The sequence below is a fragment of the Bos grunniens genome, chromosome 19 (assembly GCF_055505025.1).
Source record: "Bos grunniens cultivar Pamir isolate PY7600 chromosome 19, Bosgru_T2T1.0, whole genome shotgun sequence".
In the NCBI taxonomy this organism is placed as follows: Eukaryota; Metazoa; Chordata; class Mammalia; order Artiodactyla; family Bovidae; genus Bos; species Bos grunniens.
The window spans coordinates 27,895,352-27,922,071 of NC_141183.1; the positions used below are offsets into that span (position 1 = coordinate 27,895,352).

The window sequence follows — 26,720 nt, forward strand, 5'->3', positions numbered from 1 at the left end:
ACTGAAACATAAGGGTAACAAAAAGTGAATCTCAAAAGACATACAAATTGTGGGACTGCTGAATTATAAAGTAGTTCTATTTTCAAATTTTTGAGGAATCACCATAGGGTTTTTAATAATGGCTGTACCAGTTTATATTACCACCAGGAGTGTATAAGTTCTCTTTTCTCCACATCCTCCTCAACATGTTATCTCTTGTCTTTTTGACACCAGCCATCCCAACAGGCATGAGGTGATATCTCAGTGTGGCTTTCATCTTCGTTTCCCTGATGATTAGTGATGTTGAGCACCTTTTCATGTATTTATTGGCCATTTGAAGGTCTTCTTTGGAAAAAAATATCTATTCAGGTGCTTTGTCCATTTTTAAATTGTATTATTTGCTTTTTCTGCACTGTTGAGTTGTACAAGTTCTTCATGTATTTTGGATATTAACCCCTTATCAGATATAGAGTTTACAAATATTTTCTCCCATCCTGTAGGCTGTCTTTTCAATATATTGTTTCCTTTGTTGAGTAGAACCTTTTTTAATTTGTTGTAATCTCACTGTGTATTTTAGCTTTTATTAGCTGTGCTTCTAGTGTCTTACCTAATAAATCAATGCCAAGAGTAAAGTCAAGGAGCTTTTTCCCTATGTTTTCTTCTAGAGGTTTTATTGTTTCAGGTCTTACATTTAAGTTTTTACTCCATTTCAAGTTAATTTTTCTGAGTGGTGTAAGACAGATCCAGCTTTTCTTTTGCATGTGGATATCTAATTTTCCAACATAATTTACTAAAAAAAACTACGGTTTCCCTATCAAGTGTTCTTGGTGCCCTTATCATAAATTAATTGACTGCAACTCAGTATATCAGAAAGGTATCTGCCCTCCCACATTCACTGTAGCATTGTTAACAATAACCAAGTTAGAGAAACATATTAGATGCCTTCTGATGAATGAGAGGATAAAAAAACAAGTTATACATATATGTATATGTAAATGCATATGTATATGTAAAGTAGATATTATTCATTATAATACAGTATTATTCAGCCATATAAAGAAGGAAATCCTGTCATTTCTGACAACAAGGACAAAACTGGAGGGGATTACGCCAAGTGAAATAAGCCAAAATGAGAAAGACAGTGTATAGCATTACATACATGGAATTAAAAAAAAAAATAAAAAGCCTATTTCATAGGATGGTGGTTGCCAAGGGTTGAGAAGAGGGAGAAATGGTGAGATGAAGGCCAAAGGGCACAGATTTTCAGTTATAAAAAGAATAAGTTGTGACGATCTGATATATAGCATGGTCACTATAGTTACTGCTACTACTACTTATACACTTGAAACTTGCTGAGTAGATCTTGTGCTCACATGACACACACACACACACACACACACACACACACACACAGAATTAACTTTTGGGGACTTCCCTGGTGGTCCAGTGGTTAAGACTCCTCGTTCGCAATGAGGGAGCCTGGGTTTGATCCCTGATCAGGGAATTAAGAGTCCGCATGCCACAACTAAGACCCAGCACAGTTGAATAAATAAAAAGTTAACTTTGTGAGGTGATGGATGTGTTAATTATCTTGATCTTTGTAATCATTCCACTAGGTACATGTAATATCAAATCACATTTATGAACATTTATACATTTAAACATACACAACTATATTTGTCAATTATTCCTCAATAAAGTTGGGGGAAAAAAGATAACACAGCAAACAACTACTTCAATGGCTTTAAATCTCCACCTCAACAGTTACAACTGGAGGGACTTACAGTTTCACCAGTACTTAGAAATTCTGAGAAATCATGGAAAAATGTAAGGTACCAGAGAATGAGAGATAAAGGGGATCTAAGGGGGAAAAATCATTCATCTCGCCTGAATGACTTTCTGTTGTAAAAATTCTAGAACAGATTAAAAGGTTTGCGGATCACATAGGTTAAAAAAAAAAATGCAATCCCAAGGGGATAGTACGACTTTGCCAAGAACTGAACATGTCAAACTAGAACTCCCATGACTAGGATGTAAGCTCCACCAGGGACTTTATTCTATATTATTCCTATCTGTATCTTTAAAACAGAATCCGGCACATATAAAGCTCCCTCTTGTGATAGATTGCCACATTGGTATGTTATAACTAAATCATGGCAAGATGTATATTAATAGGAGTTAACACATTTGACAAAATCTCTCATGTAGCTCTGTCAATTAAGGATTAAGAAATTCAAGCTAAAGTAGAAAAGATCTAGGTAGCTATTAACTGGTTGGATGACCACACCTACTGGGTCTTGATAAATGAAGTTAAGTTCTTTGATATGATATGAATGACTGTGTACCAGGCCCTTTGATGCTTAACTTTTAATCAAAATATTAGAATATGATCTATAAGGCATAATCGTCAAATCGGAAAATGACAATCAGAAGATACTGCATTCAACATTAGATGACTGAATTAGAAATATGCCTAAATGGAAACACAGTGTCCTGAAGAAGAGATAAACGTTGAACAACCTCTGCTCTAATCACACAGGGTGACCAACTATTTGCCGGAGGTCTTTTCCAGGATAACCCTAAAACCAGGAGGGTCTCAGGCCAGTCAGGACAAGTTGCCACCCTGCGACCACACAATCTGAAGTATCTCCAGAAGAAAGTGAGCGGGACACTGATGAATTAAAACACTGTGATGCTGTGAGAAATGCTTGAAGCAACTAGGTTTACTTGGTATGCCCAAGAGAAACACTAAAAATAAATGTTTTTGTGTGAAGGAAAAAAGGACAAAAGTCAGAGTAAGGATAATTTTGGTTCAATATAAAGAATATTCTGGTAATTAGAGATACATTATCACTGAAGTGTTAAAACAGAAAACTTATAAGGAATTGTTAGAGAAGGGAGACTTACCTTGAAAGTGTCTCTCAATTCTGGAAGTCTATTATCTTACACACTTCGAATTATATGAAGTTTCTCAACAGCTTTTTGTTTTCATTTTGTTCTACTTGTTAATAAAGAGATCTAACACAAATCCAGTGATCTTATCTAGAACTGTAAGTTTCAGATTCTGTTTCTTAATTGTTCTTTAAAAATTTTAAGGGAAGTGACATGAGAAATGGAATTAAAACATACCCTCAAATATAAAGGGATGTAAAAGGTGAAGGCAGTTCACCTGAGCTGAAGTATACTCACCCATGCCAGATTTACCATCTGGGTATGTGTACACCTGGCCATTGTTTTTGATGATCGGGAGACTAGAAGGTAAAGGAGCAGCCTCCTCTTCACTCTCCTCAGAGCTGGAGCTGCTGCTTGTGTCCTCACTGCAGCTATCATAACCGTCAAACATCCCGAACGAGTCTCTTCTTTGCCTTTCGGATGGTGAAGAATGTTCAGTCTTCAAAGCAGAAGAAACCAGTAACTATGATACAGCGCTCATGTACACCACCCAAAAGACCTTAGTTCAAACTGTGATAAATGAGGTTTGCAAAATGAAAATCTAAATGTCTGTGTCAAAATGCAGCCCTTCATTTCCATGAGGCATAAACCTGTTAACCACCATGCTAGCTAAAAGGAGTAACAATGATGGAACAAACAGGGAATGGGAGTCAGAAGCTGTAACAAGTTTTGCCATAAACTAGATATATTACTTTTCTATAAAAATGTGATCAGATGATTTTTTTAAAAAGTAGTGAAATACTCGTAACAAATAGATGGTTTCTTAATTTGCCTTTTATCTCTAAAATTTTAAATTTTTATTATAATTTAGAGCATCCAGGAAATACATAGATGCTTTTAAAAATCACTAAGAGTTCTGGAGAGACTGCAAATTTTAAATTTTGGGGAGACAATTTTTAGACATTAGCTATTTCAAAAACTATAGAAGACAGCATTTCTACATGTAACACTATTTCGTTTTTTTCTTTAACATAAATAGTTAGACATAACCCAATTATCTCCAGCTAAACACTATGCCCTTTAAAAAAAACAAGCACAAAGATAACTATGTATCACATTGAGCAACTGCTACTCATATGTTCCTCCCAATATTCCCTCACTCAAGCCACCAAAATATCCCCAAACTAATACCCACCACCACTCCAACTGTTCCTGAAATCAATTCCAAAACTTCAAGTTCAGTGATAAGAAAGTTAACAGAAAGCAGGACATAACAAAAAGAAAAAAAAAAGGAATATTTGAAATGAAAAAAAAAAAACACAAACAAACCACCAAACCATTACTAAACATACACTGAGTTACAACAGAGTGAATGAAAATTGTCAGCCAAAAAATCTTTAGAGTTTGGTACCTATCTTCTTCTTTTGCTCAGTTATAAGTTTCTTGGTATCATCTTACACTTTATGCACAATTTCTTTCCTGGCTAGTTTAAAGTCTTAACATGACCAGTAACAAAGCTGAAATCTATTTCCAAAGCTTGACAAGATAAAACCATGGAAATGCATCTCTTAGTTTTACTAAATAAACTATCATTTTCAGATATGCTTGTATTAAACCGTTTCACTGAGGAGGGGAACTGATTTTCCATTTGTATTATGTGTAACTATGAAAGCAAAAGAAGTAGTTTTTCAATCCATAAAATGGGAATATTATACACTCAAGTGAATACGATCTTAAGAAGTCCTCCCCTTGGGAGGCTCTACAAATGTTCTACAAATATTGCCACATTAAAAAAAAAAACTATTCTTCTTTCAGAACTCTCTTTTAGACCCAATTTAAAAAGGAAAAGCTGTTTGTAGTCACTTTAGAATTAGTCTCCCAATCTCCCACTATTGTTTCCCCCAGCCTGATTATTCAGCAGATTCAGTTCTGAAAATCTTAGTTATTTCTATAAATCACATGTATCTTCAAAGAACCAAAATCTGCTACCAACAGAAGATTTCAAAAAAATAAATAAGACTCTGAAGGCAATTGAAAAGGAAAAGTTTAACAATATTGGTAATACTGGTAAGCTGGTAGGGAATAGGATAATCCTTGTTTATATAAAATGTGGTGCTAATAACACATAATTATGACAGACCCAGGTTTGAGATTCAGCTTTGCCATTTACGAACTATGAACCTGGGCAAGTGATGGGCTTCTTTCTTTTGTTCATTTAGCATTCAGCAAGCATTTGTTTCTCAGAGAGGCTAAAGAGAGATCAATGGTTTTCATAAAGTTTACAGCAGATGAGTCCACAGGTGGGAAAATTCAAGCAAGGCCATGTGATAATACAAGGCACGTGAAAAGGACAAGGCCCTTAGGGCAGTCAACTGAGATTAAGGAAGGATCCTGAGCACAAAAAAGGCAGTTACTTGAATATCTGCCTTGAATATTTAGCTCAGATGACCATTACATCTACTACTGTGGGCAGGAATCCCTTAGAAGAAATGGAGTAGCTATCAACAAGAGGGTCCAAAATGCAGTACTTGGATGCAATCTCAAAAACGACAGAATGATCTCTGTTCATTTCCAAGGCAAACCATTCAATATCACGGTAATCCAAGTCTACACCCCGACCAGTAACGCTGAAGAAGCTGCAGCAGCTCAGTTCTATGAAGACCTAAAAGACCTTTAGAACTAACACTCAAAAAAGATGTCCTTTTCATTATAGGGGACTCAAATGCAAAAGTAGGAAGTCAAGAAACACCTGGAGTAACAGGAAAACTTGGCCTGGAGTACAAAATGAAGCAGGGCAAAGGCTAATAGAGTTTTGCCAAGAGAATGCACTGGTCAGAGCAGAAACCCTCTTCCAACAACACAAGACAAGACTCTACATATGGACATCACCAGATGGCCAACACTGAAATCAGACTGATTATATTCTTTGCAGCCAAAGATGGAGAAGCTCTATACAGTCAGCAAAAACAAGACCGGGAGTGGACTGTGGCTCAGATCATGAACTCCTTATTGCAAAATTGAGACTTAAATCGAAAAAAGTGGGGAAAACCACTAGACCATGCAGGTATGACCTAAATCAAATCCCTTATGATTACACAGTAGAAGTGACAAACAGATTTAAGGGACTAGATCTGATAAGACAGAGTGCCTGATGAACTACGGACGGAGGTTCATGACATTGTACAGGAGACAGGGAGACATTCCCAAGAAAAAGAAATCCAAAAAAGCAAAATGGCTGTCTGAGTAGGCCTTACAAATAGCTGTGAAAAGAAGAAAAGTGAAAAGCAAAGGAGGAAAGGAAAGATATACCCATCTGAATGCAGAGTTCCAAGGAATAGCAAGAAGAGATAAGAAAGGCTTCCTCAGTGATTAGTGCAAAGAAATAGAGAAAAATAACAGAATGGGAAAGACTAAAGATCTCTTCTGGAAAATTAGAGATACCAAGGAACATTTCATGCAAAGATGGGGTCAATAAAGGACAGAAATGGTATGAACCTAACAGAAGCAGAAGATATTAAGAAGAGGGGCCAAGAATATACAGAAGAACTATACAAAAAAGATCTTCACAACCCAGATAATCAAGATGTTGTGATCACTCACCTAGAACCAGACATTCTGGAATTCGAAGTCAAGTGGGCCTTAGGAAGCATCACTACGAACAAAGCTAGTGGAGGTGATGGAATTCCAGTTGAGCTACTTCAAATCCTAAAAGATGATGCTATGAAAGTGCTGCATTCAATATGCCAACGAATTTGGAAAATTTAGCAGTGGCCACAGGACTGGAAAAGGTCAGTTTTCATTCTAATCCCAAAGAAAGGCAATGCCAAAGAATGCTCAAACTACCACACAATTACACTCACCTCACATGCTAGCAAAGTAATGTTCAAAATTCTCCAGGCCAGGCTTCAGCAATACGTGAACCATGAACTTCCAGATGTTCAAGCTGGTTTTAGAAAAGGCAGAGGAACCAGAGATCAAATTGCCAACATCTGCTGGATCATCGAAAAAGCAAGAGAGTTCCAGTAAAACATCTGCTTTATTGACGATGCCAAAGCCTTTGACTGTATAGATCACAACAAACTCTGGAAAATTCTTCAAGAGATGGGAATACCAGACCACCTTATTTGCCTCTTGAGAAATCTGTATGCAGGTCAGGAAGCAGCAGTTAGAACTGGACATGGAACAACAGACTGGTTCCAAATAGGAAAAGGAATACGTCAAGGCTGTATATTGTCACCCTGCTTATTTAACTTCTATGCAGAGTACATCATGAGAAACGCTGGGCTGGAAGAAGCACAAGCTGGAATCAAAATTGCCAGGAGAAATATCAATAACCTCAGATATGCAGATGACACCAGTGTGGCAGAAAGTGAAGAGGAACTAAAGAGCCTCTTGATGAAAGTGGAGGAGAGTGAAAAAGTTGGCTTATAGCTCAACATTCAGAAAATGAAGATCATGGCATCTGGTCCCATCACTTCATGGCAAACAGATGGGGAAACAGTGACGGCCTTTATTTTTTTGGGCTCCAAAATCACTGCAGATGGTGACTCCAGCCATGAAATAAAAAGATGCTTGCTCCTTGGAAGAAAAATTATGATCAACCTAGACAGCATATTCAAAAGCAGAGACATTACTTTGCCAACAAGGTCCATCTAGTCAAGGCTATGGTTTTTCCAGTAGTCACGTATGGATGTGAGAGTTGAACTGTAAAGAAAGCTGAGTGCCAAAGAATTGACGCTTTTGAACTGTGGTGTTGGAGAAGACTCTTGAGAGTCCCTTGGACTGCGAGGAGATCCAACCAGTCCATCCTAAAGGAAATCAGTCCTGAATATTCATTGGAAGGACTGATGTTGAAGCTGAAACTCCAATACTCTGGCCAACTGATGCGAAGTGCTGACTCATTTGAAAAGACCCTAAGGCTGGGAAAGATTGAGGGCAGGAGGAAAAGGGGACAACAGAGGATGAGATGGTTGGATGGCATCACCAACTCAGTGGACATGAGTTTGGGTGGACTCTGGGAGTTGGTGATAGATAGGGAGGCCTCACGTGCTGCAGTCCATGAGGTCACAAAGAGTCGGACATGACCGAGCAACTGAACTGAACTGAGTATCTGGTGCTGGAATATTCTAGGCAAAGGAAAGGCAAGACAGAGGCTTTAGGGCTGGCATATACTTGATGCATTGAAAGGTCAGGGTAGCTGGTACCTAGTGAGATGGGGTATGAGGAGGATGCTACACTCAGATTACCAGAGCCCTTGAAGGCCAGAGTATAAGTTTGACATATGTTTTTTTTCCTGAGGGCAACATAAAGACACTATGAAGTATTTTTCACAATGCCTGGAATATACATTTAGTAAAAACTGGCTAGAATTGTAAGTTCTAATAAATTCATACACCCTAACTCCATGCAGAGATTATCTTTTACAACCCAGAGTTTTCATAGAAGCTTGTCGTCCACTTGATAGTCAGCTTGCTTAGCAGCTGACATATTTACTGACCCTTTAGTGTCAATAGAGTATCTTATTCTGACTCAACTTGTTAAGAGAATATAAACCTAAAATTTCGGAGAGTCAAACATTTTAGTGTTAATAATTAAAGGGTGTTAACATTTAAAAAAAAAGGATTATGATCAAACATATTTAGGAAATTGTCCTTACTTCAAAGCCCTCTACGAACCCTTAACACATTGTGAACATTACAATAATTTAAGAGGAATATACAGTATGCAGCCCTTTCCAAAGCATCTTTAAGGACTTTTGTTCTAGAGAGATACTCTCTAATCTCTTCCACGGACCCTGCAAACACAGAATATGTCATCCAAGGAACACAAGGGGAATATGCCCAGTGTTTATGTGATTGTATTTACTGCTCCTCAGCCCAGTCACTGGACTGAACCTGGGCCACAGCAGTGAGAGGCTAGAATCCTAACTGCTAGGCCACCAGGAAACTCTGTATTCCATTTTGGTATAACTTTTCCTGGAGTTAGCAATTGTCTCATTCCTTTTTCATTTAATCTCTATTAAAAGTACCTATTGCCTTTTTCTAAATCCTTCAACTGTCAAAGGTTCGTTTTTATCCTGGAGCCACCTTCATCCCTCCTCCTCCAATACAGTATGGTTGCTTTCTAGACCTCCTGTACAGCTGTCAATCCAAGGACATCCCTTTTATCATTGTCTTGGCAAGTTTTGACAAATACAGCACTCATTAAACTATCACCACAGTCAAGATACAGAACCTGTCCATAATCACCATATGTTTCTTCATGCTGCTTTGTAAATTCTTTCCCTCCCCTGGCCCCATCCGTTCCCCAAGTAGTTTGCTGCTGCTAAGTCGCTTCAGTCGTGTCCGACTCTGTGCAACCCCACTGACGGCAGCCCACCAGGGTCCTCTGTCCCTGGGATTCTCCAGGCAAGAACACTGGAGTGGGCTGCCATTTCCTCCTCAAGTGCATGAAAGTGAAAAGTGAAAGTGAAGTCGCTCAGTCGTGTCCAACTCTTGGAAACCCCATGGACTGTAGCCCATAGGCTCCTCCGTCCATGGGATTTCCCAGGCAAGAGTACTGGAGTGGGTTGCCATTGCCTTCTCCCCAAGTAGCTTACTGATCTGTTTTCTGTGACTGTACATTAGTTTTTTCAAAGTTTTAAATACAAATGAAATCATACAGCTTTTTTTTGGGGGGGGGGGTACAGTTTTTCACTCAGCATAATTATGATGAGATTTGTCCCTGTTATGAGTATCAGTAATTCATTTATTTTTATCATAAAGTAGCGAGATGGAATTACTGTGTGGACATATCAAAATGTATTTATTCAGTTCAGTTGCTCAGTTGTTTCTGACTCTTTGCAACCCCATGAACTGCAGCACGCCAGGCTTCCCTGTCCATCACCAACTCCCAGAGCTTACTCAAACTCATGTCCATTGAGTTGGTGATGGCATCCAACCATCTCATCCTCTGTCGTCCCCTTCTACTCCTGCCTTCAATCTTTCCCAGCATCAGGGTCTTTTCAAATGAGTCAGTTCTTCATGTTAGGTGGCCAAAGTATTGAAGTTTCAGATTCAGCATCAGTCCTTCCAATGAATATTCAGGACTGATTTCCTTTAAGACGGACTGGTTGGATCTCCTTGCAGTCCAAGGGACTCTCAAGAGTGTTCTCCAACACCACAGTTCAAAAGCATCAATTCTTTGGCACTCAGCCTTCTTTATAGTCCAACTCTCACGTCTATACATGACCAGTGGAAAAACCATAGTCTTGACTAGACATACCTTTGGTGGCAAAGTAATGTCTCTGCTTTTTAATATGCTGTCAGGCTGGTCATGGCTCTTCTTCCAAGGATCAAGCATCTTTTAATTTCATGGCTGCAGTCACAGTCTGCAGTGATTTTGAAGTCCAAGAAAATAAAGTCTCTCACTGTTTCTGTTGTTTCACCATCTACTTGCTGTGAAGTGATGGGACTGGATGCCATGATCTTAGTTTTCTGAATACTGAGTTTTAAGCCAATTTTTTCATTCTTCTCTTTCATTTTCATCAAGAGGCTCTTTAGTATTTCTTCACTTTCTGCCATAAGGGTGGTGTCATTTGCATATCTGAGGTTATTGATATTTCTCCCGGCAATCTTGATTCCAGTTTGTGCTTTTAACTCTGCATATAAGTTAAATAAGCAGGGTGACAATATACAGCCTTGACATACTCCTTTCCAGATTTGGAACCAATCTACAGTTCAATGTCCAGTTCTAACTGTTGTTTCTTGACCTGCAATATGATTTCTCAGGAGGCAGGTCAAGTGGTCTGGTACTCCCATCTCTTTAAGAATTTTCCACAGTTTGTTGCAATCCACACAAAGACTTTGGCATACTCAATAAAGCGGAAGTAGATGTTTTTCTGGAACTCTCCTGCTTTTTTCATGATCCAACGGATGTTGGCAATTTGATCTCTCGTTCCTTTGCTTTTTCTAAATCCAGCTTGAACATCTGGAAGTTGTTCACCTACTGTTGAACCATGGCTTGGAGAATTTTGAGCATTACTTTGCTAGCGTGTGAGATTAGTGCAATTGTGCAGTAGTTTGAACATTCTTTGGCATTGCTTCTCTTTGGGATTGGAATAAAAACTGACCTTTTTCAATCCTGTGGCCACTTCTGAGTTTTCCAAACTCACTGGCACATTGAGTGCAGCACCTTCAGAGCATCATCTTTTAGGATTTGAAATAGATCAACTGGAATTCCATCACCTCCACTAGCTTTGTTTGTAGTGATGCTTCCTAAGCCCTACTTGATTTCACATTCCAAGATGCCTGGCTCTAGGTGAGTGATCACACCATTATGCTTATCTGGGACATGAAGATCTTTTTTGTATAGTTCTGTGTGTTCTTGCCCCCTCTTCTTAATATCCTCTGCTTCTGTTAGGCCCATACCATTCCTGTCCTTTACTGTGTCCTCTCTGCATGAAATGTTCCCTTGGTATCTCTAATTTTCTAGAAGAGATCTCTAGTCTTTCCCATTCTACTATTTTCCTCTATTTCTTTGCACTGACCATTGAGGAAGCCTTCCTTATCCCTCCTTGCTATTCTTTGGAACTCTGCATTCAAAGGGTACATCTTTCCTTTTCTCCTTTGCCTTTAGCTTCTCTTCTATTCTCAGCTATTTGTAAGGCCTCCTCAGGCAACCATTTTGCCTTTTTGCATTTCTTTTTCTTGGGGATGGTCTTGATCACTGCCTCCTGTACAATGTTCTTATGATTAGACTGGGTTTATACTTTTGGGAAGAAGATCACAGATATCAAGTGTCCTTTGTTACATCAAGGATAAATCCTTCAACATCGTTTATCCCTGTTGATGCTGACCTTGATTACTTGCCTGAGAAGTATGTCAGTTTTCTCTACTCTAAAATTACTCCTCTCCCCTCCTCCATATTTTACTCTTTGGAAGGAACTATTGGAAGTCCATGCTTAAGGAGTTGGGAATTAAGCACCCCCTCCATAAGGGTGGACTATCTACACAAATTATTTGGAAGTCTTTTGCACAGATTTCCTCTCCTTTACTAAGATAAAAATTCCTTCTTTTTGGATTTGAGATTTTCTCATCATTAGATTCTGGAGAAGGCAATGGCAACCCACTCTAGTACTCTTGCCTAGAGAATCTGAGGGATGGGGGAGCCTGGTGAGCTGCCGTCTATGGGGCTGCACAGAGTCAGACACGACTGAAGCGACTTAGCAGCAGCAGCAGCATCATTAGATTCAGACTGTATATTCCCAGTTGAAATACTACATAACTGATGATACTTTTCTCAGGGAAGCAAATCCAGATTACATGTGTCCATCTGCCCCTTACTGGTGATAAGTTTGAAGACTTGGTCTAGTTGCCATCTGGTTCTTCACTAAAGTCTTACTATTTTTCTTACTTAAATAAGCAGTCTATAGGAAGATGGGGCTTCCCCTGTGGCTCAGCAGTAAAGAATCTGCCTTTGATGCAGGAGGCACAGAGACATGTGTTCAATCCCTGGGTCAGCAAGATCCCTTGGAGGAGAAAATGGCAACCCACTCTAGAAATCTGGCCTGGAAAATCTCAGGGACAGAGAAGCCTGGTGGGCTACAGTTCATGGCGTTGCAAAGAGTTGGACACACGACTGAGCAATTAAACAACTACTATAGAGGACACTTCAAGACCATGTGAATGAAGTGCTCATCAAAATGTCACTCCAGATTTAGCATTCAGTGATTTTTGCCCTATCTTTTACTATGATTTTCCAATCCCAGAAATCCTTCCATATCCATCAGCTGGTATTCTTCTGTAAAGAAAAGCTCTCTTTCCTCTCTTAAGGCTTTTAACTTCTGGATTCCTATGTTTCAGTGGTTTATAATTCCCTATTGTCCTTTGTTATTTGGGGGTTCAAACCATGCCAGATTCGGCCAGCTGGAACCCATTCAGGCAGACTCCTGTGTCATTCTGACATGGCCCTATCATTTTTGAGCATTTCTTTACTTTCTGGTATCACAAGACAGGCAAGGCTTATCTTCTACTCACTTTCTGTCTCAAATCTGGAATCAACCATTTCTCCAGAGAGCCCTGGTTTCTTTTATTGGCAATGTTAGAAATAAAGACCTAGGTGGTCCATGTGCTCATTGCCACTAGGGTATCTGTTTGATTCTGGAGCCCTTCAGTGCATGTGAGTTGGAATAAATATGCACACAAAAATGTGACATTTGTCTTATATATATACACAATGTATTTTAGAAAATCATGAGTTCACACTTACATTTTCCATCCCTACAGGGCTTTTCCTTACCTTCCCACATTCCTATTTGTTGCTCTCTTCTTCTACTGAAAACCCTGGCCTCCAACAAAATTAACATTTATATGCTCCATCCTTTTCTATATTTAAATAAGTTTCAGAAGCATAACATCTATACTGCTATAAAAATGAACTTTTATATTCGGAATTTCTTTGTAATCTCTTGTCTCCAAACCAAGCAATAGAATATCAAGTTCAAGAATTACCTGGATTTGTTATTTCTCTCTCCTTCAGTTGTGGTTATAGTTACTAACTTGAAATAAGCTGGGTTTTGGCTTGCATCTCCCTTGACATCCTTAGTGAATTTGTTTCAGTTTTAGGGACTATCAAAAAAATCAGGAGATGTAAGTTGGAGAAATATCATTTCCTTGCCTTACCCTACCACTGACTCTTGTAAGGTGGGTAACCAACTTTATTGCTTTCTGGTTCATCTCTTATTGTATCTATGTTTTAAAAAGTTAAACAGGTATATTTATGCTTCCTTATTTCTTCTTCTTTCTTACACAAAGGCCACATACTAAATTCCTCCATCCTTTGCTTTTATTTAGAAAAATACCCTGGAAAACACTGTTTCAAAGCATAGACATCTTCCTCATTTCTTTTTTTTTATTTTTCCTCATTTCTTTTTAAGCTGAACAGTTCCTACATTGTGTGTGTTTATCAAACTAATCTCACTTAGACATTTAATAGTTTTCAGTGTTTTACAATGAAAAATATGACAAATTTTTGTCATATGACAAATGACAAATATTGCTGCCATGAACATATACATGTATATGAATTATTTGTGGTAAACCTTCAGGATATACTCCCAGAAGTGTGACTGCTGGTTAGAATGGTGAATGTAGTAATTTTGTTAGCTATTGCCAAGTTCTCCTGCATGGAGATTTCACCATTTTGAATTTACTCTGGCAATAATGAAGAAGTCGGAGAAGGCAATGGCAACCCACTCCAGTACTCTTGCCTGGAAAATGCCAAGGATGGAGGAGCCTGGTAGGCTGCAGTCCATGGGGTCGCTAAGAGTCAGAAACGACTGAGTGACTTCACTTCCACTTTTCACTTTCATGCACTGGAGGAGGAAATGGCAACCCACTCCAGTGTTCTTGCCTGGAGAATCCCAGGGATGGCAGGGCCTGGTGGGCTGCCGTCTATGGGGTCGCACAGAGTCGGACATGACTGAAGCGACTTAGCAGCAGCAGTGAAGAAGTAAGAGTGTTTTTTTTTTGCCAATATGCTGATTCATATGCTGGATGAAAACAGTATGTTCGTGCAGTCTCCTCTGCTGTTTTAACTTTTTACTTGGAAATAACTCTTGAACTTTCAGAAAAGTTGGAAAAATAGTACAATGAAATCCTGTGTATTCTACTCAGATTCACTAATCGATAAAAAATTGCTCCGTTTGTTTAATTCTTCTGTTGAAATATATAAATATTTTTCTGAACCATTTGAGAGTGAGTTGCATAGTTTTTTTTTGTTTGTTTTGATTGCACCCCATCAGCATGAAGGATCAGACTTCCCTGGCCAGAGATCAAACCCATGCCCCCTGAAGTTTCCACTGCAGAACCTTAACCACTGGACCACCAGGAAGTCCCATACATGTCTTTTTATTCCAAACTGCTTCAGTGTGCATTTCCTGAGAATATAAACATTCTCTCATAACTACACCACAATTATTCAATTTCAGGAAATTTAACATAAAACACTTTGCCCTAACTTACCATCTGTAGTTCAATGGACCCAATAATATCCTTTATAAATTTCTTCCCTCCAGTCCAGGATCACATGTTGTATTTGCTTCCTTAGTTTTCTTTAATCTAGAAGATTGCTTTCAGAGAATATAGGCCTCCTCCCCTCTTGGTGCTGTCTAGGTTTTCCAGTATACTTACCTTACATACTTCTCCCTGAAATTAATAAGCAATCTTAGGGACACATTTAAAACAAATACTGTTTCTCATCGAAATTCCACCCTTCTTTTCCCTAACTCAGGCATCCAAAAGCTCCTGCAGAACCAAACATTATGATGTCACAAAATGATTTTCTAATTCTAGTATTCTCTTACCAGTCAGTAGGAAACTCTCTCATCATCCCCTTTATATATCTACCTACTCATTATCAGTATGAGCTCACTAACTCCTTTTTTTTCCCCCAGTAGTTTATAATTCCGGAGAAGGCAATGGCACCCACTCCAGTACTCTTGCCTGGAAAATCCCATGGATGGAGGAGCCTGGTAGGCTGTAGTCCATGGGGTCGCTAAGAGTCGGACACGACTGAGCGACTTCGCTTTCACTTTTCACTTTCATGCATTGGAGAAGGAAACGGCAACCCACTCCAGTGTTCTTGCCTGGAGAATCCCAGGGACAGGGGAGCCTGGTGGCTGCCGTCTATGGGGTCACACAGAGTCGGACACGACTGAAGTGACTTAGCATAGCATAGTTGTTTTTTTTTTTCATAGCACAGTTTATAATTCATTATTGTCCTTAATTATTTGGGGGTTCAAATCACCCCAGATTTGGCTACTAGGATCACTCTGAACTAACTCCACGTCATTCTGACATGCCCACATCCATTTTGGACAATGCCTTACTTTCTGGGATATCAAGATAATCTAGTATTATTTTAAACCTACACTGCTCCAGCTCTGAAATCAACCATTTCTCCAAGGAGCTCTCACCCTTTTTAGTGGGGACTGGTATTATAAACCAATACAATTTTACATTAAGCCATTATCATTCTTGTAAATGTGTGTGGATTTGTCTGTTCTTATCTTTTATCCTTTTTTTTTCAGTGTTTTTAATCTTTCAAATGTTTACTCAAAACTTTGTATTTAGGAATTTACCCTAAATTTGCCCTTGTGTGTTATATATGGCAAATTTTTGATTTTGCTTATAGTTTTTTGTCATGCAACTAAAATTTTTTAATGTAGTAAAATTTATCAGTATTTTCTTTCAATGTACCTTGATCTTGAATCACAGAAAAATTTCCAAATTCACCTATATATGTTATTTGTAGTTTTTTATAATTGTATCACTGATCCAGAGTTTATTCTTAGGTATGGTGTGAAGAGGGGGGTTCTAGGTAGTGCTAGTGGTAAAGAATCTGCATGCCAATGCAGAAGACACAAGAGACATGGGTTTGATTCCTGGATCAGAAGATCCCCTGGAGTAGGAAATATCACCCCACTCCAGTATCCTTGCCTGGAAAATTCCACAGGCAGAGGAGCCTCGTGGGCTACTGTCCATGGGGTTGCACAGTCCAACACAACTAAGCACACAAAAAAATGAGGTGAAGAATAGACCTAACGTTATCTTTCCCCAACTACCTAGTTGTAGTAACCCTTTTTACTAAAATGTCTATTTTATCACAGTGCTTTGAAACACCACTTTATACATCAGGTTTCCATATGTAGTTGTCTCCATATCTAAACTTTATATTATTTCATGTATTTTCCCTTTAATGTTTCAAAACTCTTGCATGTTTTATTTTTCCAAATGAACTTCAGTACTAACTAATTTAGCTCTGTATCGTAAAATTGTTGGGTATTATTAGGGTCTCATTAGATTTACCAACTTAGGAAGAAGTGACATCTTCATAATACTGAGACGTCTTAAGTAAGAATATGAAATGTGTTTTACAGTCTGCATCATCTTAGGAATTTAAGCATATTTTGTGGTTAATATAAGTGCAATTTTTCCTTGTTATATTGTTGACTTGTTTACTTAGCACATTGTTGTTCAGTTCCTCAGTGGTGTTCAACTCTTTGTGACCCTATCAACTGCAGCACACCAGGCTTTCCTGTCCTTCACTATCTCCTGGAGTATGCTCAAACTCATGTCCATTGAGTCAATGATGCCATCCAACCATCTCATCCTCTGTTGCTCCTTTCTCCTCATGTCCTCAATCTTTCCCAGCATCACAGTCTTTTCCAGTGAGCTGGCTCTTTACAACAGGTGGCGAAAGTACTGGAGCTTCAGTATCAGTCCTTCCAATGAATATTCAAGGATGATTTCCTTTAGGATTGCCTGGTTAGACTTCCTTGCTGTCCAAGGGACTCTCAAGGGTCTTCTCCAACCCCACAGTTCAAAAGTGTTAATTTCTTCGGCACTTAGCCTTCTTTAGGGTCCAACTCTCACATCTGTACATGACCATTTGAAAAACCATAGCTCTGACTGTATGGAACTTTGATGGCAAAGTGATGTCTCTGCCTTTTTTTTTAAAACAGTGTTTAGGTTTGTCATAGCTTTCCTTCTGAGGAGCAAGCATCTTTTAATTTGTGCAGTCACCGTTCACATTGATTTTGGAGCCCAAGAAAATAAAGTGTCATTGTTTCCATTTTTTCCCCATCTATTTGCCATGAAGTGATGTGACTGGATGCCATGATATTTGTTTTTTGATTGCTGAATCTTAAGCCAGCTTTTTCACTCCACTCTTTCACCTTTATCAAGAGTACACTAAGGTGTATCATTTTATATCCTGCAATCTTGCAAAGTTATTTTTAAAGTTTTGTCATTAATTTTCTAGGGTTTTTCAGATAAACTACCATGTCACTTGCAAAGAAACTTCTCTTTCCCACTATGCTTATAATTGTTTTCTTTTTCCTAACTGATTGGTTCATACTTATAGTACAATGTTAAACAGTGGAGACAAGGGACACCCTTTCTTTCTGATCTTAGTGTTTTCCTACTAAGATGCTAGTTTTAGGATTAAGGTGTATGTATATATGTATATGGTGCATGTATATTTATGAAAATCATGTTAAGGAAGAATCCATCCATTCTTGTTTTCTTAAAAATTTCTAAAAGGAATAGATCTTTCCTATTGTCACGGACTTACCCAGCATCTAAAAAGAAAATATGACTGTTCTCCTTAGAGCTATTAATATGGTAAATTATACACCAGTAGAGTTCCAAATACTGAATCATTCTTGTATTCCTACTACAAACCTTACTTTATCACAATATATTTGAATACAACGCTAGAGATTGCACAACATTTAGCATTTTGCATTGACATTCACAAATGTCTGATTTTCATTTCTTTGCATTATTTTTATCAGGTCAAAAAATTGGTTATTAGTCTTGCTTCATAAAAATACTTAGATCGTTTTCCTTCATTTTTTATGGTCTGAAATGATTCGTGTAGCATTGGTCACTAAAGGTTTCACAAAATCCTATGTGAAATCATTTGGGTCTGGTGTTTCGTGGAATAGGTGTTAGTTGCTCAGCCATGTTTGACTCCTTGCGATCCCATGGACTGTAGCCTGCTGGGCTCCTCCAGGATTCTCCAGGCAAGAATTCCTGGAGAATTGCCATTCCCTTCACCAGGGGATCTTCTGGACCTAGGGGTAGACCCCAGGTCTCTTGCACTGCAGTCTGATTCTTTACTGGTTCAGCCACCAGGCAAGCTACTTGTAGGATACCTACTTGATAATTTCTCCAACTCTTCTATGGAAAGTGTTCAAGTATTTTTTTTTTTTTAATCTTTGGTGAGGTCAATTTTCTGAAACTATATTTTCCTAATAATCCATTTCATCTAGGTTCTCAAATTTATTTGCATAGTGTATGCAAAATAGTTGTTTATGATTTTCTCAATGTGTTTTGTATCAAATTATCCTTTTGTTATGCATTCTGTATGTCTGTGCATCCTCCTCTTCCCCTTGATTAAACTAGCTAATGGTTTACTTATTTTGTGAATTTCAATATAAAGGTCCAGGACTGACCCATCAATTTTACATACAGTTTTCTCTGCTTTTTAACAAATTAATTTCTACATTTACCTATTACTTCTTTTGTTTTCTGTGTTTTGCTTTGGCTTACTTTGCTATTCTTTTTTGTTTCTGAGTTGGGAATTATTTATTTTCAATCTTTTATTTTTACTATGCTAAAGTAACCAAGAAGGCAAAGTGATGTTACCTGAGGAGGCTTTACAAATAGCGGAAGAACAAAGAGAAGTGAAAAGCAAGGGAGAGGGGAGAGGTACACCCAATTAAATACGGAGTTCCAAAGGAATAGCTGGGAGAACAAGAAGGCCTTCTTCAATGAACAGGGCTTAGTAATTGAAGAAAACACAAAAAAGAGGCAAGACTAGAGATCTCTTCAGGAAAACTGGAAACATCAAGGGGCCATTCCACCCAAAGATGGGCACAATAAAGGATAAAAATGGTAGAGACCTAGTAGACACTGAAGAAATCAAGTAAAGATAGAATACATGGAAGAGCTGTATAAAAAAGATCTTAATGAACCAAATTACTACAATGATATGGTTAGTCATCCAGAACAAGACATTATGGATTGTGAAGTCAAGTGGGCCTTAAGAAGCACTGCTGTTAATAAAGCTAGTGGATATGATGAAATTCCAGCAGGACTATTCAAAATCCCTAAAAGATGAGGCCATCAAGGTTTTGCATTCCTTACGTCAGCAAATCTGGAAGACCCAGCAGTGGCCACAGGACTGGAAAAGGTCAATCCTCAACATAATTCCCAAGAAAGGCGGTACCAAAGAATGTGCTAACGACTGGACAATTGCACTCATCTCCCATGCTAGTAAGGTCATGGGTAAAATCCTGCATGCTAGGCTTCAGCATTATGCAAACTAAGAACTTCTAGATGTCCAAGCTGGGTTTAGAAAAGGAAGAGGAACTGGAAATTAAACTGCCAACCTTCGCTGGATTATAGAGAAAGCAAGGGAATTTCAGAAAAACAACTATCTCTGTTTCATCAACTATGCTAAAGCCTCTGACTGTGTGGATCATTACAAACTGTGGAAAGCTCTTAGAGAGATGGAAATACCAGATCATCTTACCTATCTCCTGAGAAACCTGTATGTGGGTCAAGAAGCAACAGTTAGAACCCTGTATGGAACAACTAACTGGTTCAAGACAGAGAAAGGAGTACAACAGGGCTGTCTGCTGTCACCGTGTTTAACCTACACGCTGAGCACATCATGAGAAATGCTGGGCTGGATGAGTTACAAGCTGGAATCCAGATAGGCGGGAGAAACATCAACAACCTCAGCTATGCGCATGATACCACTCTAATGGCAGAAAGCAAAGAGGAACTTAAGAGCCTCTTGATGAGGGTGAAGGAGGAGAGTGAAAAGAGCTGGCTTAAGACTAAATATTAAAAAAACTAAGATAATGGCATCTGGCCCCATTACTACATGGCAAACAGAAGGGGAAAAGGTGGAAGTAGTGACAATTTCCTCTCCTTGGGCTCCAAAATCACTACGGACGATGACTGTAGCCATGAAATTAAAGGACACTTGCTCCTTGGAAGAAAAGCTATGACAAACCTAGACAGTGTGTTGAAAAGCAGAGACATTATTCTGCCGACAAAAATCCACATAGTCAACGCTATGGTCTTCCCAGTGGTCACATATGGTTATGAGAGCTGGACCATAAAGAAGGCAGAATGCCAAAGAATTGATGCCTTCAAAATGTGGTGCTGGAGAAAACTCCAGAAAGTCCCTTGGACAGCAAAGAGATCAAACCAGTCAATCTTAAGGGAAATCAACCCTGAATACTCACTGGAAGGACTGAAGCTAAAGTGCCAGTATTTTGGTCATCTGATACAAACAGACGGCTCTTTGGAAAAGTGCCTGATGCTGGGAAAGATTGAGGGCAGAAGGAGAAGAGGGTGTCAGAAGATGAAATGGCTGGATGGAATCACTGATGCAATGAACAATAACTTGGGCAAGCCCTAGGAGATGGTGAGGGACAGGGAGACCTGGCATGTTGCAGTCCATGGGGTTGCAAAGAGTCTGAGACCACTATGCGACTGAACAACAACAAAGTAACCAGATGAGGCCCAAGATGGAGTTGCTCAGGCTGAGGCCCAAGTCAGAAAACCAAAATTTAATGGTTAAGTTTCTACACTCAGCTCTTCTGGAAGAGACAGGCCTAGGTCAACCTAGGCACAAATCAGCACCAATTACTTGAGGCAGCTCCAAGACCTCTTTTTGCTCCATTAAGTCAAGTAACACCATTTTAACCAATCAGTAAATGTCTAGTAGAACTTCCTTGTTCCCCTTGCTCACTTTGGTCTATCAAAATCTCTTGGCCTTGTGCAGCTTTTCAGAGTGCCTTTCTAACTGCTAGACTGGATGCTGTCCAATGTATCAATTGCTGATAAAGCCCAGAAAACCTTTAAAAGTCACATTTGCATTTTCCTTTAACAACTGACTGATAATTTAGGAGTATGAATTTTCCTCTGCTCAAGGCTTTAAGTATATTCCACAAATTCTGATACATATGCAGTATTTTCATTATTGTTATTTTTTATAAATTCTGTACTTTGTTTGCATTCCCCTTTTACCCAAGTTAATATTTTTAAACTGAGGCATGATTTTGAATGCCTATCAAGATGCAGAACTTCTCTATCACTCTAGAAAACTCTCTCATGTCCTTTTCCAGTCTGTTTTTCTCCTCCCTGCAGTTTTAGCACAATTGGTTAATTCTGCATATATTTAAGATTTTATATAAATGGAATAAAACTGTATGGACATTTTTGGTATCTAATTTATTTCACTCAGCACAATATTTTTGAGATTTATCCATGTTATTACATGTACAATGGTTCATTGCTTCTTTCGGCTGAGTAATACTCAACTTTCTCAATATATTAGTCCATCCATTCTCCACCCAGACTTGACTACTATGAATAAAACTGCTATGAACATTCTTGCCAAGACTTTATAACATATAATAGGTCACTAAAGTTAAAGATGGAAGTGCCCTTTTGCTTTTTGGTTTGCTTTTGTGTTCTTGAATGGAACCTAGTGATGTTTTCCTCATTTAGCAATGATTTTTGTGAATACTTGGTGTTTGAAATATAGTCTTTCTTAGGATGTAGTGGTAGACATACCTGAAGATCTTTGCCTTATTTTCTTGTTAGATTTTTCATATTCTTATATTTTGTCTACAACAACTATCTAGTGTTAAAGTATTAAAGTCTTGAAATTTTAGTGCTTCTTTTCACTACTTCCATCTTTTTTATAGCTTCTGATTTACAGATTGTTGGTGTTATTTGGTTCATATATAACTATTTTCTGTTGTGAATTGTGGTTTTAGCATTATAAACTGTCTTTGCCTTGTTCAAAGCTTTTTGGTTTGACATGTTATCAGCACTGCCAATCCTGCTGTCTGCCTAGTATATCTGCCTAGTATATCTGTTTGCCTAGTATATCTTTGTCCGTTTTTTTTTGTTTTTAGCTGTTTCAAGGGCTTTTTGTCTATTATAACACGGGTTTTAATTTTCTGATCCAATTTGACAATATTTTTAGTTGGTGACACTACACTATTTCTTGCTGTGTATGTTGCTTTTGAGAAATCCAAAACCATTCTAATTCTCTGGCCCCTGTAGGTCACTTCATCTTTTTGCCTGGAGGCCCTGAGAATTTTTCAGAATCTTTAAAGTTGCATAGGTTTACTATCTTGGAATTTATCTTACGGTATGAAATTTTGATGTATTCAAAATTCAGAAAGTTTTTTGTTTCCAGAAAGTTTTCTTGGATTATGGCTTTAAATATTATGCTTTTATTCTTTTGCCTTCTTGAGAGACACCAATTACATGAGACTTTCTGGACCCATCTTTCACTGAAATTGTCATTCTCTTGGTCTTCCTGTTTTTCTTCTATGCCTTTTGTCATATTTGCATTTTACTCTCTTGTCTGTTGGAGAAGGCAATGGCACCCCACTGCAGTACTCTTGCCTGGAAAATCCCATGGACGGAGGAGCCTGGTAGACTGCAGTCCATGGGGTCGCTAGGAGTCAGACACGACTGTATAACTTTCAAGTAGACAACCTGAGCGACTTCACTTTCACGCATTGGAGAAGGAAATGGCAAGCCACTCCAGTGTTCTCGCCTGGAAAATCCCAGGGACGGGGGAGCCTGGTGGGCTGCCGTCTCTGGGGTCACACAGAGTCAGACACAACTGAAGCGACTTAGCTCTTTTCTGTTGGCAATTTGTTACTGAGACCTCATTTCTGTTACAATTTTTCCCTCTCTTTTCTCAGTTTAATCCGACTTTATTTTTTCCTGTCTCCTGTTCCTTTCTGTTCTGTTTTCTATTTGAGTGAAGGTGTTTTTCCTCACTTTTGTCTCCAAATACTGATTTTAAGATGTTTTATTTCATTTTGAGTATCACTGTATCAATTTTCTTCTGCCTCACATTTTTCTTTTTCTGGGGATAAGGAGAGATAGTAATCAGCTCCATACACTCACATTGATTGTTTCTTCTTATGGGAGTTCTGAATGGATGTGATTTACTCTTTTCTATTTCTATTCACTTCATGGTCAGAGTTCCCAGTTCAAGAACACCCTCTTTCTTTTTCTGAAAGATTATTTTTTTCCTCTTCCTCCTTCTTTTTATCCATGACTCTTAAGTCCTATGTCTTCATTTCTTCCCTATGAAGCACTGATCATTTCAGGTTACCAATTCTGGTACTGCTTGCTTTCTAGCTCTTCTCTGTGGTTAGAGCTGTGAACTATCAGATTTCAAACCTGTGTTCATTTTTTTTTTTTTAACGTTTGCCCAAAATTCATAAGAAAAACTTTTTGGTTAAGAAAAAGAAAGGAATAAAGGTATGAAAGGGACTGAGGCCTGGAAGCAGCATGGTAAGCCTGTGTTCAGTACTTTGGAACTTAAGTGCTGAATTTCTCTCTTTTGGAAGTGGAATTTTTGTGCTTCATTTAAGCCTTCCATGACCCTAAACTCTATCAATAAACCTGTTAATACTTCCTTTTCCCACTCTTTACACAGTCAGATGGATCTCTTGGAATCTGATTTCTCTACTTTAAGGTAATTTGAAGGTTGTGCTAATTTCTTAATGCTGAAGGCAAGGATAGTGTGTATGATTAATAATACAACTAATACTTATACAATTCTTAGTATGTGGTAAGGACATTCTAAACAGTTAATATGAAGTAATGCATTTAATCCTTACAAATATTATTACTCCCTTTCTACAGATGAGGAAGCAGAGGTTCAAACAGATTAAGTGATTTGCTCAAGGTCATACAGCTAAAATGAACATTAGCAATGAATCAAGGGAATAATCTTAAATTTACGTTCAATTTTAACCTCTTTTCTCCTTCTTTCTTAATTACGGTTCTAACTTCTACAGGCACAGAAAACAAAGACCAAATAAAATTGTTTGAGGCAATATGACATTTGAACACTTTGTTCTTCAAAATAAAACTGAGAAATCACATTAGGTACTCATACAGTCACTCAAGACTTGAAATATAAGGTGGTGAGATGACTTATAAGGTGATGGGGAAACCTTGCCTAATATTAGAGCATATATGGTAACTGCTCATCCAGCACAGAAGATGTCAAAACAAGGTATCTGAAACCCATATACCAGGTAATGGAAGTTTACTATTTAGAATTATGTAGATAGACACTAAATCAAAAATAAAAGAATTAAAAATAATTGTCTCATAAAAGCTGAACTGGGAAAAGACTGCTGCAAGGGATCTTTTATTTTACAAAAATAAAAGCAAATTTTTATTATTAACTACCTCTAAAAAATTTAATAAACTGGTAAAAATAGACTGATGATATCTGGCATTGGCAAATTTATGTATGAGAGAAAAAGCACTCATATATATTCACATAGAAAGGCAAATGTATGCCATCTTTTTGGAAAGTAATTTGTATTACTTATGAGATGAGTATGTCTGTTGACCAGGAAATTCCACTCTAAGGAACCCATCCTTCAGAAACACTCATGGGACACAAGAATCCATGTGGAAGGCTATTTCTTATAGTAATAACGTAATTGCAAAAAAATGAAGGCAATCTAACCTTCATTTTTTAGGTTATGATTAACAACAGGTGGATGATTAACAACAGGTAAAATACTGATTGAAAAAAAATAAATTGCCAAATATGAGTAATATGACTCACTTTTTTATTAAAAGAAACAGTGTGTGCTGGTATACATGGAGACTGATATATATATGTTTATGTATATATTTAGAAAGATTCTGGAAGGAATAGCTAAACTACTAACAGGGTGAGAATGGGATAGGAAGATAAAAAATTTTAACTTTTCCATATTTTTCATTTTTTTTTTTAAATAGCAAGTATGTAACACTTCTATAATGAAAAATAAAACAAAAAAGAGGTTTTCATAGTGATGAAATACAGGAAGAAGTCACAAACTGTAGTAGAATTTCATTTTCCTACCGTGATGGTCTCCCTGAAGAAACTTCCTCCTTATACAATCTACAAAGAAATTAAAAGGTATAACCGTTAACTTATTCATATAATCACCCACAGGTTCCAATAAAAGTGTAAACCTCTCCAGGAGAAATTTTACAGAAAACATTTGAGACTCTAAATGCAAGCACACATAAATAATAGTATAGGGCTTCCCCGGTGGCTCAGTGGTAAAGAATCCACCTGCCAATACAGGAGATGCAGGTTTGATCTCTGGGTCAAGATGATCCCCCAGAGAAGGAAATGGCAACCAACTCCAGTATTCTTGCCTAGCAAATCCCATGGGCTACACTCCATGGGGTCACAAAAGAGTCAGATACAACTTAGCGACTAAATAACAAATTAATAATATAATCTCAGTATGAATAAACTAATCAAAAGTTAAACCAATTCTCCATTATCCATACCAATAGAGTACAGTGGTCCATATAATTGTCAAAGTTTTATATTTAACCATGGAATGTAAGTTTCCCAGAATCCTAAGTTTGAAAGTTGTACATGTAAACCGATGAAGTTCAAAATAAGAATTAATATTTACTCTGTAATGACACAGAAAAGCTATGGAGCTACTCAGTTCTTGCTCTTCTCTTCCTCATTCCCCTATCAAAATACAATTTACTGGGCTAAACATAAGTGCCTTCATGCTTCTTAAGCTTACTATTAGGACAAAAATAAACAGTAAAGATTTGGGATTATTGGGCTTTTGTTTCCCACAAGTTCAACGTGAGAGAACATATCTATCCCGGTGATATAATCATTAAAACTGAAAGCAATAATATCTTGAATATCCCACCCAGAGAAACTGAAAAGTACCCAGAGAAGGATAGGACAGTATTCTACATGACAATATTCTAAAATGTAAAGCTACAGTGAGCAAAAGGAAGTTATCTTTGATATATAAAAAATATAAATTTCTATCTCTTTGGGTTCAAGTTCTGGTACTTCATTACTTAGGACTTTGGATGTAACAATTATTTGGGTCTCAATTTCCTTCTCTTCTAGATAAGGAAAACACCACTTACCACACAGGAAGATGTCTGAAAAATAAAATAATTTGTATGAATGGGCCTTCAGTTCTTCAGAAGACAGTTATGAATCCTTAAGTATGAATCTTTTGAAAAGCTAATTAAAAATAAAATGACCTCATCAAAATTAAGTCTGAAATGCACTAACCTAGATGGTCTTCAAGATCATTCATATTAGGTATCAATTCTATCCAAATAACAGAATTCATACTAAGGCTAGGCTAAAGTCTAAATGTATTTTAAATAATCAAACAAGAGCTTTTATTAATCTTAATGTAACAAAAATAGGTTAAATAGGTTATTCATCATCATGTTAAT

The 26,720-nt window shown here is 37.8% G+C and overlaps 1 protein-coding gene across 47 annotated transcripts in view; it reads right to left on the minus strand.

The window, feature by feature from the left end:
• MBTD1 (mbt domain containing 1) overlaps window positions 1-26,720 on the minus strand; it is a 68,503-nt gene that overhangs the window by 36,426 nt on the left and 5,357 nt on the right. For 25 of the 47 annotated variants that reach the window (XR_015147735.1, XR_015147732.1, XR_015147730.1 and 22 more), the window contains exons 3-4: window positions 25,345-25,383; window positions 3,169-3,370 (exon numbers count right to left, since the gene is read on the minus strand). Coding sequence is in view for 40 of the 47 variants with exons in the window: in XM_086358270.1 (XP_086214396.1) it covers window positions 3,169-3,322 (154 nt within the window). In the remaining 7 variants the exon portion in view is untranslated. Of the gene's footprint in view, window positions 1-3,168; window positions 3,371-6,731; window positions 6,815-25,344; window positions 25,384-26,720 lie in introns of those variants that run through there. The other 22 variants (XR_015147734.1, XM_086358259.1, XM_086358241.1 and 19 more) reach the window with 4 other exon arrangements.